The sequence below is a fragment of the Miscanthus floridulus genome, chromosome 1 (assembly GCF_019320115.1).
Source record: "Miscanthus floridulus cultivar M001 chromosome 1, ASM1932011v1, whole genome shotgun sequence".
In the NCBI taxonomy this organism is placed as follows: Eukaryota; Viridiplantae; Streptophyta; class Magnoliopsida; order Poales; family Poaceae; genus Miscanthus; species Miscanthus floridulus.
The window spans coordinates 137,162,792-137,177,143 of NC_089580.1; the positions used below are offsets into that span (position 1 = coordinate 137,162,792).

At 40.7% G+C, this 14,352-nt stretch overlaps 2 protein-coding genes across 2 annotated transcripts; one reads left to right on the forward strand and one right to left on the reverse strand.

Moving 5' to 3' along the window:
• Positions 1 to 1,412: 1,412 nt before the first annotated feature.
• Positions 1,413 to 10,847, forward strand: LOC136542218 (uncharacterized). Its single transcript, XM_066534559.1, has 13 exons — positions 1,413 to 1,970; positions 3,357 to 3,506; positions 3,606 to 3,818; positions 3,888 to 3,977; positions 4,128 to 4,244; positions 4,719 to 4,988; positions 5,082 to 5,238; positions 5,589 to 5,666; positions 6,311 to 6,411; positions 6,841 to 7,011; positions 9,073 to 9,147; positions 9,911 to 10,006; positions 10,371 to 10,847. The coding sequence occupies exons 1-13, from the start codon at positions 1,542 to 1,544 to the stop codon at positions 10,704 to 10,706; spliced, it is 2,283 nt and encodes a 760-aa protein (XP_066390656.1). The 5' UTR covers positions 1,413 to 1,541; the 3' UTR covers positions 10,707 to 10,847.
• A 131-nt stretch (positions 10,848 to 10,978) lies between these two features.
• On the reverse strand, positions 10,979 to 14,049 carry LOC136542225 (protein LAZ1 homolog 2-like). The gene is made up of 9 exons (XM_066534572.1): positions 13,830 to 14,049; positions 13,383 to 13,668; positions 13,177 to 13,233; positions 12,739 to 12,847; positions 12,387 to 12,571; positions 12,212 to 12,300; positions 11,736 to 11,985; positions 11,426 to 11,668; positions 10,979 to 11,335 (listed from the first exon to the last, which is right to left on the reverse strand). Exons 2-9 carry the CDS (start codon positions 13,551 to 13,553, stop codon positions 11,030 to 11,032), a joined length of 1,410 nt encoding a protein of 469 aa, XP_066390669.1. The 5' UTR covers positions 13,554 to 13,668; positions 13,830 to 14,049; the 3' UTR covers positions 10,979 to 11,029.
• Between the last annotated feature and the right edge of the window lie 303 nt (positions 14,050 to 14,352).

Genomic DNA, 14,352 nt, shown 5'->3' on the forward strand with positions numbered 1-14,352 from the left:
TGTCTGTGTCACAAAATAAAAAAAAATCCGATATGAACCGACTGTATCTATCTTTTCATCCTAGGCTGTGTTTAGTTGGGTGAAATTTGGGAATTTGGCTACTGTAGCACTTTCGTTTTTATTTGGCAATTAGTATTCAATCATGGACTAATTAGGCTCAAAAAGTTCGTCTCGCGATTTTCAACCAAACTATGCAATTAGTTTTTTTTTCGTCTACATTTAATGCTCCATGCACGTATCGCAAGATTCGATGTGATGGCTACTGTAGCACTTTTTGGGAAAACTTTTTAAAACTAAACAAGGCCTTGATTGGAAGAGCTCCATGGATATTTTTTACAACAAAAGAGCAGTAAAGATCATGTTAGTAATTGTTCAATAAAGAGCCCAACTAGGTCAAGTTTCAAACTTTTACGTGTGTATCCAAATAAGGCCTAAATGTGGGTTTTTTTCCTCTGAATCCTGCATTTGTTTCTATAAAATTAAATTGGTTCATGTAAAATTTTAATAGGGTTCCTATAAAATTTGTAAAGTCTAAAGAAACCCTCCACGTAACGAGAAATAGCCTAACATAGCTTTTTCATAGGATCTACCACTATGACATTACCAATTATTCTGGCATTATCGCTAACAACGCTTTAGCTTCACTAAAAGTCGCTATTTAGCTTATCGTGTAACCCTTTTAGCACTAATCTTGATCCAAGCAAATATTCAGTTCTTACTCTTTATGACTATTATATATGCCTCTCCGTTTTGTTTTTTACTTTATAAATGATGATACCATTGAATAATAAAAGAACAATGATCGAGAATGTTGATTTGGATTCATTTAATGAAAGTCAAGTAACGGGCGTGGGGATATGTTCTCCACATCTCCTACCCTACGAGTGCCTGAAAAGTGAAGATGGACTAGCAAAAAGAGAGAAGGCGTTCGATCTCATAGTTGAGGATGAGTACTGGTGGTTGGATTTAGATTAGATTGATGATGTTTGTCGCCTCAAAGGAAAGAAAAAAATCAGGCGCCTATGATTTAGCAGCTCCTATGTTCTCTTCTGACCCTGCGCATATATTTAAGTATTCGTATTCATGAAATATTCTTTAGTTAAATGTTCATGTTGATAATTAATTAAAATTTTCCATAAAATAGCTTTAGCTATATTTTAACATACCTTTTAAAAGTTTTAGAAGATCACCGCTAATGTGTTCAAAATTCTGGATGGAAATGCACCCAGAAACTGCGGAGACAGGGAACGTCCTCATCCCGCGTGGTCCACGTCCACCACCATCAGAGCACGAGAAAAACAACAGGTCTCCATGCCCGGCTGGTAAGTGGTAACCTCACCGCCCCTGATGCTCGCACCACGCTGGCTGTGGCGGCCTCGTCTCGTCTTCCTTCCCACAACCCACACATCATTCGCCTGACCTCGGTTCCAGGGACTTGACTAGAGACGCCAAAAAACCAGCTCGCGATTCCGTGCTCCTCCCACTCATCCGCCCCGCCATTCCCACCGCCTCCTCGCCCTCCTCCCCTCTTCCGGGCGGCCATGGACGAGGCCTTCGCGCGCGCGGTGGAGGACGGCCTCAAGCTCACCAAGCGCCTGGTCCTGCCCAACGGGGGCGGGCTGCCCGCGCCGCGCCCGCACCTGGCGATGGAGCGGGAGCGGGAGCGGGAAAACGACCCCGCCGCCGCGCTGCAGCAGCTCTTGCCTTCCGCGCCCATGGCGTACGCGGTCGTCGTCGACCCGGCCGCCGTCGACAGCCCCGACGTGCCCAGCTACCAGCCGCACGTGTACGGCCGCCTCGACCCGCCCGCGCTCATCCCGCTCCAGATGCGGGAGGTCGACCTCCGCGTCGACTGCGCCGCCGCCGGCTGCGCCACCGCCGAGGTCGCCCTGCGCGCGCGCTGGTGGCTGCACTGCATCACGCGCAGCCGCGCGTGCCACTGCCGCATCGTCGTGCCCATGGGCCACCAGGTCCAGCATCCCCGCACTCAATCCTTTCCTTGCTCTTTGCTTCTCCGATCGATTTGCTGCGACTGTTCTGCTAGATTTGGATATGGTTAGGCGTTGGAATGATTAGCATTCACTTGCATCCACCGGCAGCTTGATTCGTGTTTGGTGGATGGGCCCCCAATTTGCTGTCGCTTTGGACTGTGCTCTCCGGATCACGCAGATCAGGACCTAACCCTGTGCTATTATGTGTTTACTCCTGACCTACATTTGCCTGGATCATGTCTGCCATTGGGGCCATCGCCCTGCCTTCTGTTGCCAGTGGATTCCAGCATGGTTTCCGCACAAAGCAAGACAAATTCCTTGCTTTCCATGCTACAAGAAAGTAGCATCGGATTGAACTTGCTAAGGGATAGCTTTCTTTGTGCACTTGTCCAACAAAGACTTCCACTACTGGATTCTTTTGTGCTCGTCGCTGTTGTACAGTATTTGGAGAATTGCTTCACTGGAACCCATAATTCTGGCCCCCCAAAAATGCACGCGTTCAACTGTAATTCTGAGAGACAGAAGTAGTGTGGACTACTTTTTATTTGGATTAGGAGCTTTGCTTTCCCCAGGAGAATTACTAAAACATGTTCAGTTTATGACTGTATGATATAAATTTCTCCTGCATTCTGGTGTTGGTTGACAACCACTTTAGAGAAGGCTTGTTTCATGGAACTTGGGAACTGTGCATGAGGAAGTTCTATTTCTTTCATTTTTAGTGCTGTTCCTTGCACTCTTTCAGATGTTTTGACTTTTGAGTTTAGGAGGAATTCCATTTTTGCCCTCGAACTATCATGAGAGTCCGATTTTTGGCCCCTGAACTCATATACCAGACAACTTCGGCCCTTCAACTATTCAAACAGGGCGTTTTTGACCCTTCAGCTGTTTTGAAGCTAGGAGTAGTTTTTGCTGACATGGCAGTGGTTTCGCCACGTAGGATGGGTTTTAAATAATGCATATCAGTCCAGTTACCAGATTAAAAAAATGAGACCCCAATTTAATGGCTAAAGTTGTCTGTCATTTGGGTTGGGGCCCCAAAATCGTACTCTCATGATCATTCAAGGGCCAGATATGAAATTCTTCCTTTAATTTAACAACTCCTTTTCTTTGCAAGTTAAATTTTGTAGCTTGATGATACCGACCATAAGAGAATTAATGTCATTTATGTACCCATCAGTGTGCATATCATATGGATTCTTTAATTTTGAGAAATGCACATGCCATGACTGTAAGCACTTAATAACTAAGAAAATATATATGTGCTACTGTATTTTTATTGGCATTAATTTTCGATGCTTATATTATCTGAAATAATTCTAGTGTGATTTTCTTCTGGCATCAATCTAAGAAAAATTTCACTAATAGGGTTCAATTCTAGGCGCTGAGGTTACTGTTGGGAAAAGATCTTACAATTCTCATGTAATTGATATAGAGGATAACTGTGCAGTGAAGATTGCAATGCCCGAGAGTGGGGGTCTTTTAAAACAGGAACTATTTTCCTTGACAATACCACAGGTATTTGCTACATACTTTTCCAATCGTTCCCAACTACTAGCTTCAAGCTTCTATTAGCCACATTGGTTTTTGTTGATTTAGATTCGTTTATGTATCAAGGTTGAAGGCGGAGAAGATATATTTGCCACAATCAGATGGTCACAGAAATTGCTATATCACAACGGACAGTTTTCTGTTGAAGTACCTTTTCGTTTCCCGCAGTTTGTGAACCCTTTGCCAAAGGTTTTCATGAAAAAGGAGAAAATACAGTTGACTGTGAATAGTGGTGTGAGTAAAGAGGTTTTATTGCAGGGAACAAGCCATCCCTTGAAGGTAATCAAGTATTTAATGCTTTTGCTTTGCAACATATAATTACCGCTCAATCTTCTGCTGTGGTTTCAGGAAAAAAGTAGGCAAGGTGAGAAATTATCTTTCCTGCATGAAGCAGTTGTTGAGAATTGGTCAACCAAAGATTTTACCTTTGCATATACTGTGAGTTATCCGGTGCCTTCTCTGAGTTACCTGTACCTGTTTGATATTTTCATTTATGCCTGTTCAATTCTTCTAATCTTACTTCATACTTTCAGTGGAGATGAGAATGCACTCATTTGCCCAACTTTTATTTTGTCATCATGTTTATAGGTTTATTCTGGTGATTTGTCTGGTGGAGTTCTCGTGCAGCCCTCAACATTGCGTGACTATGACGACAGAGATATGTTCTGCCTTTTTCTTTTACCTGGAAATAACGAGAATAGAAAGGTAGTTCCTCTTGCTTGGGTGTCATCATGTTGTCTCGACATCATGAATAAAACACTTGTTAGTGGATACAATTTGATGGTTACAAATGGTTGGTTATGTTTTCGTTGAGGTGAAAATCAGGAGGTAAATCCATAAAAGGCTGTAGTAAGCTGAATGGAAAATTATTTTTTTTTAAAATTGCAAATAACTCTAAATTTCTGGTGCTGTTAATTTATGTTGTTTCTCAGACATTTATATCTTTTCAACGTTAGCATGAAATCTTTTATTTCTCATCCATTATTGAAGATATAGTGACTCTATTTAATGGTATGAACAATATTGATTTGACATGAAAATAATATATAGTGGCTCTATTTAATGGTATGAACAATATTGATTTGACATGAAAATAATATTTATTTCGTGACCCCTTTTTATATTCGTAAAAGTCCCTCCTCTATGGTAATTTATTATCTCATTTGAGTAATCTGATAGGTCTTCAGAAAGGCTGTTGTTTATCTCATTGATACAAGTGGAAGCATGCAAGGAAAGCCTCTTGAGAGTGTTAAGAATGCCATGTCCACTACTCTCTCTGATCTTATGCAAGGAGATTACTTCAACATAATAACATTTAATGATGAGCTTCATTCATTCTCATCACGTTTGGAGCAAGTAAATGAAAGAACAATTGGAAATGCTATTGAATGGATGAACCTAAACTTTGTCGCTCAGGGTGGCACTGACATCATGCATCCTTTGAGTGAGGTATGACGTATGAAGACAATAACAAGTTAATGTTTGTCATATGTTCGATGTCACCATTGTTGTTCATGTTTTCCCTCTTTTCTTGGTTACAAGGCAATGGCTTTGCTGTCAAGTTCTCATGATGTCCTTCCACAAATCTATTTTGTTACTGATGGGTCAGTTGATGATGAACGGAATATCTGCCATACTTTGAAAACTCAGCTTATTAAAAGTGGATCTAAGTCTCCTCGAATTTCTACTTTTGGGCTAGGTAATATCTTGTACCATAACTGGTTGTGTATTGCACCACTGATCCAACTACTACTAAAAAATCATATCAAGCTGAACCATGTAGGCAAATTCTCTGTTGTTTTTTAGAGTCATGTATGCATCCTTTAGTTCAACATCTTCCTATGGAGATATTTGCTTTATAATTTCTTTTGAACCACTCAACTTTGCTAAGGGTACTCCTTAAATCTTGTGAAAGAACTAAAGTGCACTAATATTGTTTCTTGTCATATGTGGTGGGCATAAAATTTGATTTTCTTACATAACACTGCTGATTTACTTGTCAGATAAATTTTCTAATTGTTTTCCATAATGCTGGAAACAACATATTAGGTTCATACTGCAACCATTATTTCTTGAGGATGTTGGCATCGATTGGTAAGGGTCACTATGGTGCTGCATTTGATACAGGTATGGACATGCTTCTCCCTTTTATCTGAGAAGCCAAATGTCGCCCCCCCCCCCTCCTTTTCCCCTGTTCTGCGTACAGTATCTTTTGATGGAATTCAAGTATTGCATTATGCTCTTATATTTTTAGTCCCAACTTGTAGATTTTCTTCTTTGACATTCCGTGCTATAGCTTGCCTAGATGAGCTCATGCCTTTTTAGTTACCTCGACCTGCTGATATAAGTAGAAAGCAACATGATGCATATCTCAGATAGTCAGATATCATCTTGGTCTTCTAGATCATAAGTCAAGTCAAACTTCGTTCAATTGATCAATAAAATTTGTTGCTCTTGCATGATCAAAAGTTAGCCTAATGCAAGTTGCCAGGACTAGAAGGCTTTTTTGTTGTTGCTACATGATCAAAAGTTAGGATTTTGCTACCGATAAAATGATTTTTGTTTAATATGTTGCCAAAATTAGTATATTCATATAATAGGCATTCTGATATCTTTTTTGTATTTCCATTGAGTCCAGCAACTATGGGTTCAAAACAAAAGGCATTATGGATTCTTATCGAGTAAAACTAATGAATATTAAATATGTTGACTGGAGGTTAATCAAATTTGTAAAACTGAACTTTCTTTATTCTGATTTTTTTCCACCTCAGGATCAATTGAGTGTCGAATGCTTCAATGGTTCCAGAAAGCCTCAAGCACTATAGTGTCAAATGTTTCCATTGATGCCATAAAGCATATTCAAGATTTTGAAGTGAGTAATTTTTAGTGTACATTCACTGTTCTGTTGCTGCCTGTGAAAGAGCAACCCATGTAATTACCTTTTCTATTCTCCTGATGATAAGATTATATCTACTATACAGTGTGATACGGTCTCCTTTCAAAGTAGCTGTTCAACTACCTTGTGCACACAACACAAAACAAACTGTCCACAGCAATTGATATATTGGGCCAGAACAGAGGATAAAGCTGGGTCTACTATTGAAATGATGAATCCCTTAGATTATGCAACTATTTTAAAAGGAAGGATTACCTTGTAGATGCATGTAGTTTTTAGGCCATCGTCATTGCAATAAGAAAGTTGATTAAAGCCGAGTGAACTGTGCCAGTATCTTAGCCATTAGTTTCCTTATCTGGTTATACAGCTATGTTTCTTACATTCAAGCTTTTCTTTTCCAATCAGGTGGATTCTGAATATATTCCAGACATTTCAGCAAAATATCCATTGTGTGTTTCTGGAAGGTACAATGGCAAGCTTCCGGAGACACTTATTGCCAAGGGTCACTTGGCTGACATGAGGGAAATATCTATTGAATTGAAAGTCCAACATATAAAGGATATACCTCTTGATAAAGTAAGATACTCAATACTCCTTATGTAGTTATTTTCAGATGATTTTTTTTTACAATTACTCTGACCTGCTGATGTACATCAGTCAATGAAATAGACAGTATAAGTATCAGAGTAACTTTGATGGTCAATTATTTTAAATTGCCGATACAGATACCTTGTACGAAATAAGAATGAAGTTTTCCTCTACCTTAAGGCTGAACTCTATTGGATTAATTTGAAGTGGCTTCTTGACCCCAAGAAACTTACAGTGTAACCAGATATATTGGAAGTGGCTTACCCATCTGTTTTATGCATCATTCCAAGTGTTCAGTTAAAGATTGTGTAGTGCGAGCACTAAACAACGTAGCCAAATAAAACATGTAAATGCAATTTGTTAATTTGACTTGACTTTGAACCATTTCCTCTCTTGGCACACTTAGACACACAGCCAAAGTTCTATGGTTTGCATGATTATGACTATATTACTGGTGTACAAGGTCGTAGTACCAAATTGTTCTCCTATTTTGAATTGTTTTATGGGACAGATGCATATTGCCTTTGTCTCATTCAATTTGCACATATGCCACATAATAAATGCATAATTGCAAATGTAGCACTGCAATTACATGTAATTGACTACACTTCCATTATAACATGTGGCATTTGGGTAGAGTTTCTTTACTATGAGAAAGACTCAAATGCCCCATACCATGCATAGCTTGAATTTAGATCCAGGAAATTGTTCCGGCATTTTTCATCATGGGATGCATACAACCTTGTCCATTATTATAGAGTGAAGCTGCAATCGCAAATAAATATAATCACCCAGATGATGCTTAAAATATTAGCCACATTGCTTATTATTAAATTGCCAGTTATTCTTGGTAAATGAGTTCATGGTAACGACCTCCAAAGCTTGGGATACCACTTGTATGCCCTCCAATGCCTGCACCTTTTGAAACAAAGCCCAATGTCTGAAGTAATAAACTCCCCTGAAGATGTTCGCATAAAAGACATGTATGTCTTTTTATCAACAACAGATATCATTTCAACATAGCCATATAGAGCATAGAGCAGCTACCTGTAGAGCATAGAGCAGCTACCTGAACCTAAAAATTTCTTTCTTTTGCTCATGTCCCACACCCAAAAGATAATCCACCAACATGTGCACAATACTTGTAGATGGACTTGTACCTAGAGCAATCTGGAGTTCTGTAAAATGCGCCAAACTGATGTAGCAAAATGGCAACTGAAGAAAAGCGGTGAATAGTTTCTTTGTGGTTGCAAAAGCAACACCCTCGCTTTCCATTCCAACACTTCTGACCATATTTGTGCAAACTGGACCTGTGGCACAACAGAGCACAAACAAGGCCTGTTTATTTCAGTGATGTACTCATCCATTTTTGGTAGGAAAAATTACTAATATTGATCGCAAATGCACTGAAAATGCCATTTTTTCTTGTTATGAAGGCAATTCTTTTAGAGTTGAAGGCAATGCCAAAAACCTTCAAATAGTTTACATCATCCTGGATGGAAAGACCACTGACCACCCAACTCAAAGCCATTCCAGACAGTCTAGCAAATCAAAACCCCAAACAGCTGGTAACTATACTAAACCAGGAACCAAAATACTAGCAGTCACAACCCCAAACTACCCTCACAGACAGATTAACCGAACGGGTGAATACCGCTTTGTCTTGCACTTGCAGCCCCATCTGTTATGAAGGCAATCGCTCCAATAATATGCTGAATACTGAATTGATGTTTTAATTGCTGAAGTCTGTAGTCATGAAAGTATCTGCATATCCTTGATCAAAAAAGGATTTAATATTCACTAGCCACTTCAATTTTTTGCTAAATCCCTCACTGTCACTGACAATTTTGATTTGAGACAGAAGTTAGAGCCACAATGTATGGCATATCCATCCTCCCTTGAAATATTGTTTGCAGTGACCTATAAGAAATTAATTATTCCTTGAACTAAACAAGTACTCTTGGTCTACTTACGTTTTTTTTTCTAGTCTACCCCAACTTGTTTGGGACTAAAAGGCTGTGTTGTTGTATTTGCTGATTCCGATCTCAGGTATTGGCAAAGCAACAGATGGATCTTCTCACAGCAAAAGCATGGCTTATGGAGAATAAAGAGCTCGAGCAAAAGGTAATTTTAATCCATTAAAGGCTAATTCTTATCTGTCGTGTCACTTTGTATGATATGTTCGTTCTTTAATGAAATTGTACACACCTTTTTCTCGAACACGCAAGAGAGCTATGTGCATCAGAAATGATACACAGCTGTCCTGCATATTAGAGAAAAAATATGCTAGAATCACATCAGCTAGTGGCTGAACACTGAAGGTCCTTAAATGAACACTGCAACCAAGATGCTGAAGTTTTAGTATGACTGTTGGTGCTCGTTTTAGGGCAGTATTTAATGTCTATTAAAAATAAATTCTTAAACTGTGAAAGAATCACCAAAATCACGAGATGGATAACTCAATTTGTTAATTTACGAGTCATTAACAAAATTATCTGTTTTGGTGATGGTTTTGACAAGCCTCGCATTTACCTATGAAACAAGCATATCGATTGTCTCAAATTGCGCTCGTAGTTTTATACATTGCTTTCTTTTCTGCCATTGCCTTTTGTAAGGTATTACTAGTACTGAACTACTGATCCTTTGTGATAGTAGTCCTTGCAATCAAGTATCGTGATGTTGCAACTTTGTCACTACTGTATCGTTTAGCTGTTTTCTCTTTTTTTTCTCGTCAAGAGTGAAATAACCACCACTGCATTACAACTAGAACCGTTATACATCATGGCTACTTTCTGCCAACATTTAGGGTTGCTGCAGTCTATTTCTGTGCACTTAATAACAATAGTTTTTTTTTATAACATTATATCCTCTCTGCTTTAACTTACAGGTTGTGAAATTAAGCAGACAGAATAGCCTTCCTTCTGAGTACACACGCATGGTACTACTTCAAACCAGCTTGGACAAAATAGATCCAGCACAACAGGTCGATTTTTTTTTCCTACAAAGCTTATATTTCTATAATAACTAAATTTTGGTTTATCGTCAATTCAAGTTAATGAAGACTGTAAACTATAAGATCAGAGCAACAGGGCCATACAGAAGGCAACACACCTTTGAATATTCATGTTCATTTTTGTTTCTTCAACATTTTCATTGGTCCATTTGGAAATATGGACTTTAATATCTTACATGAAAGTACATTCTCCCAAGAGTTTCAGAGACAACTTTTATACCGAGACTCAAAGCACACTGCTTGCACCAATATATGATGGTTTATGCTAGCCAAAATATGTATTTAAACTAGAAAGCCGCCACAATCTGTGACTAATACTGCTGTATTTGATCAGGCGAAGAATAAACCAACAAAACAAAGCAGCCCAGATGAGCTACCAGCGATGCCGCTTGGTGGCCTAGCACTGGGATTTGGTGATGTTGCGGCGACAAGGGAGAACCTGACAACAGGATTCGGAGACATGAAAGCGCCGGAGAAGTTTGTGATATTCGAGAAGGCCGTTGGCTGCTGCAGCCGCGTGGCGGATTGCTGCTGCTGCATGTGCTTCATCAAGGCGTGCAGCAAGATGAACGACCAGTGTGCCATTGTCATGGCGCAGGCCTGCGCTGCCCTCGCGTGTCTGGGATGCTTCGAGTGCTGCTCAGAGCTTTGCTGCGGCGGGCCGAACTGAGGGCTGAGGCACATGAGCAAGTTGGTGAGATTGTGTTGTATAGTAATGTAAATGTAAATACTTCCATTAATTAATGTATAGAATAGGCATCACGTGTTTATCTAACTTGACTCGATTAAGAAAAAGCATCGGTTTTCTGTATGTACATCTTTCAAGAATGAACTATATATAAGTTGTATGCAGCGTCGATGTAATTCTAATCACTGTATTAAGGGACAGGATGGTTTAATCCCAGAACAGAAGGGGAAAAGTACATAAACTATGTACACGTTTTTTGCACTTTCGTTAGCTTTATGCAATTCTTCAGATGCTTTGGGTGAGCACTACACTTCATCGTCCTTCTCTGTTCTTTTGATTTCCACATCAGTCTCGACCACGGCAGTTTCACCTTCCTTGCCACTATCTTGCACCTTCTGTTCGACTTCAACCTCTGCGTTGACTGCAACAGGTTTGCCATCCACCACATTCTCAGTTATGTGCTCCTCCACATCAACTTCAGGTTCTTTCTTGTCCCCTGGCTTCAGCGAGATATGATGGAACTTCTCCTGAATCTTCCCAACGCCTTTCTCGACACCTTTCTCCACAGGTCCAATCGCTTGTGAGATTGTAAGGGCAACATCCTTGACAACCTGAAGAAGTAGCCAGTAGTAATTATGTTAAACATGAACAACTCTGAATTCAGGTGCCAAGGTATTGAAATTCAGAAGCCATCAGTTTACATGTTGGCCGCCGCCGAGGACAACATCCTGCACGCTCTCCTTGATGCTCGTCCCTGGAGCTTCAACATGGGTCTCCTGCTCCTCAATGGTAGGTGGTGTACTGCTTGTATCATCGTTGACATCTAACTTCGCCTCCATTTTACTTTCCTCACATGTGATTTCCCCATGATCAAGTACAGGGATGCGCTGCTGGTATGGCTCCACAGTGAAGACATAGGCGTGTGCTACAGCTGCGATAGCCATCTACCAGAAAGGGATTAGAGTTTTACCCCCAAGTAACGAGGAAGAGATGGTTTACCAGGAGGTGTACCTCAATGCAAATGAGGAAGTCCTGTAGTGCGTTCTGCACTTTTCCCTCTTTGGGCAGGAGTCCAGTTTGGCAAATGATTGCAATGCCAACTCCTTGCCACCAAGTGGCAAATACAATGGCCTTAAAGCTTATGAACTTGGCTAGTGGCCTTATTGCCTGTAGTTTTTCATGTGTTGCATTGTAAAATTTTACAAGACAATACAATGCCCATGTCTGGCTGAAATTTATGACAATAGCAATATAAGGATATCTGCATATAAAAGCACGACATGTTAGGAAACAACATAGTAGCAACATGATAGTGAAACATAATTATTTGCACACAGAAAGAAGGGAAATACTGAAGAGTTTCTTTTTTTAGTAGAATATAGAAATAAGTTTATGAATCTGATGCAATAAAAACTCAATTTTGGGTTTCCTCAACCTCAGATGTTTTGCTAATTTCGATAACCAAAAAAGGTGAAAAAGACAGATACCCGTAATTCCACTTGAATTCACCATCGCCATAGGCCCCAAAAGGCTCCAAGATCAACGCCAACAAAGCACATAGTGTCTTCAGAATCATCTGCAATTTTGTCAAACAAAGTTATGGCATGTCATTATCTGCCAGTGTGGAGTAAGGGAACATATTCTCATTATAAAATAGCTCACATATTGCACAAGACCGAATTTTATAATCGTGTACAAGTTCTCTCCCAGAGCATTAGGGTCACAAAAGAAACTGTAGACTCTGCTTCGGTTATGAGCTTGTGTCCTGTCTTGACTCTCTAGCAACTGCTCGCTCAGCTCATCCCTTCTTCTGTTCTCAAGCAAATGGAACACTTGTCGTTCCCCGCCTGAAGCGTAATGTAACAACAAATGAAAAATGAGTGCAACTAATAATTCAGAGAGCTGACAGAGTGGGAGCATAAATATGTAGCTGATCATCACAAGATTACAATGATCCATCTAGAGAACAAAAAAGATCACAAACATGCTGATGCAGATTATTCTGCAGTATTACCAAGGCAAGCGACCAAGTATCGTCCAAAGGCATACAGAGCAAAGGCTTCGTAACAATTCCGCAATATATCACAAGCCAGAGAGAGCTTTGAATTCCACAGCGAAATTATCTGAAAAGAATCGGAAACTGGAATGGGATATCAATTCATGTCAGTACCTTTGCATTGTAAGGAAAATTAAAGGAGATCCTAAATCAAAGCATCCCAACTACTCTGAAAGGGCCAATCTTGACAACCACACGTCCAGTCATCCACACCAGTACTTGAAGCCAGTTAGTGAAACACCATTCGACCATTCATATTTTGTTCGCGAAGTAGTGAAGAACTACACTGATATTTTCTCAAGATAAGTTCTCTATTGATGCGAAATGACAACTACTTCTAGTAATAGCATTTCTCTGCCTCGACTGGGCATCAGAACAAGCGGAGCTAGCGCTTACAGATTCAGAGGCATAAACAGGCACCATAAACAGCACAGCTACGATCCACTTCTGCTCCTGCAGGATTTCAGCAGCAGGTGAGTACAAATGTTCAGCACGGATAACAACAAACAAGCCGTAAACATCAGTTACACACACCAGGGGATCACTACTTTTTCATGGAATGTAATGTGGCGTAAACAAAACTAAAAACATCAGTTACTTACGGCTGGATCGTTGTACGATCTGAGGTGCTGCAGGATGAGCCAGAGCGAGATGAGGAGCGCCACAAGCGCAAACGCAGCGCCAGTGAGCACCGCCGGGCCGTGGATGTTGCCGTACAACTCACGGAAGCTAGAGGAGGATCCTCCGTCCGATGCCATCGCTTCATCCCACATCCAATCCAAGGCTCTCTGCACTCCTGCAGCAACGACTTCTCTTGGCTGCAGCACAGACAGCACAGGGGAGGGGCAGGGACTCAAGGGAGGACCTGAGTGACACTCGCGGAAGAAGCTGTTGGAAAAGAAAAACAATCAGCTGCAGACCAGTACTCCGCCGCGCGGCAAATGAACTGAATCCGCGACGAGCTGGACGGGTTGGAGTGCCCGTACCAAAAAAAAAAAAAAAAATCTGCACGAGGAGACGAATCCACGGAAGCTAGGGTATCTCCTTACCAACGGAAGCGGGAAAAGAGGAACCAATCGGAGCTGGCGCGGAGATCTCCGGTCCACCCCCACTGCAGCTGCAGGGATGGAGGAGGACACGACGGCGGCGAGAAGGAAGGCGTGAAGGACGCCTGGCCCGGGATGGACGCGTGGAGCACTCCGCGCGCACGCCGGAAAACGGTCGGATCGGATATGTCGAGAGCTGACCCATTCCGTTCCGCATCGGAATCGTAACTCTGCCGTTTTAGGGGGAGTTTGAATGTTTGATGTAAATAAGGAAGACTAAACATAAGATAATTATAGAACTAATTATATAAGCTGTGACTAATTCGTAAAATGAATTTATTAAGTCTAATTAATTCATCATTAGCATTGGTTTACTGTAGCGCCATATTGTCAAATTATAGACTAATTAGTCTTAAAATATTGGTTTCGCAAATTTCCTGCAAAGTATTAATGGTTTACTTATAACCCAGTCCCAAAAAGCCTCCTCCAATAACTTAAGGTCCGTTTCGCTTCTGCATTGCACAAT

Coding starts and splice junctions, on each gene's coding strand:
- LOC136542225 (XM_066534572.1), bottom strand. CDS start 13,553: ATGTGGGATGAAGCGATGGCATCGGACGGAGGATCCTCCTCTAGCTTC. Junction 13,234..13,382: donor GATCGTACAACGATCCAGCC/GTAAGTAACTGA, acceptor GAAATCCTGCAG/GAGCAGAAGTGGATCGTAGC. Junction 11,336..11,425: donor TCCTCGGCGGCGGCCAACAT/GTAAACTGATGG, acceptor CTACTTCTTCAG/GTTGTCAAGGATGTTGCCCT.
- LOC136542218 (XM_066534559.1), top strand. CDS start 1,542: ATGGACGAGGCCTTCGCGCGCGCGGTGGAGGACGGCCTCAAGCTCACC. Junction 1,971..3,356: donor TCGTGCCCATGGGCCACCAG/GTCCAGCATCCC, acceptor TTTCACTAATAG/GGTTCAATTCTAGGCGCTGA. Junction 3,819..3,887: donor GAACAAGCCATCCCTTGAAG/GTAATCAAGTAT, acceptor CTGTGGTTTCAG/GAAAAAAGTAGGCAAGGTGA.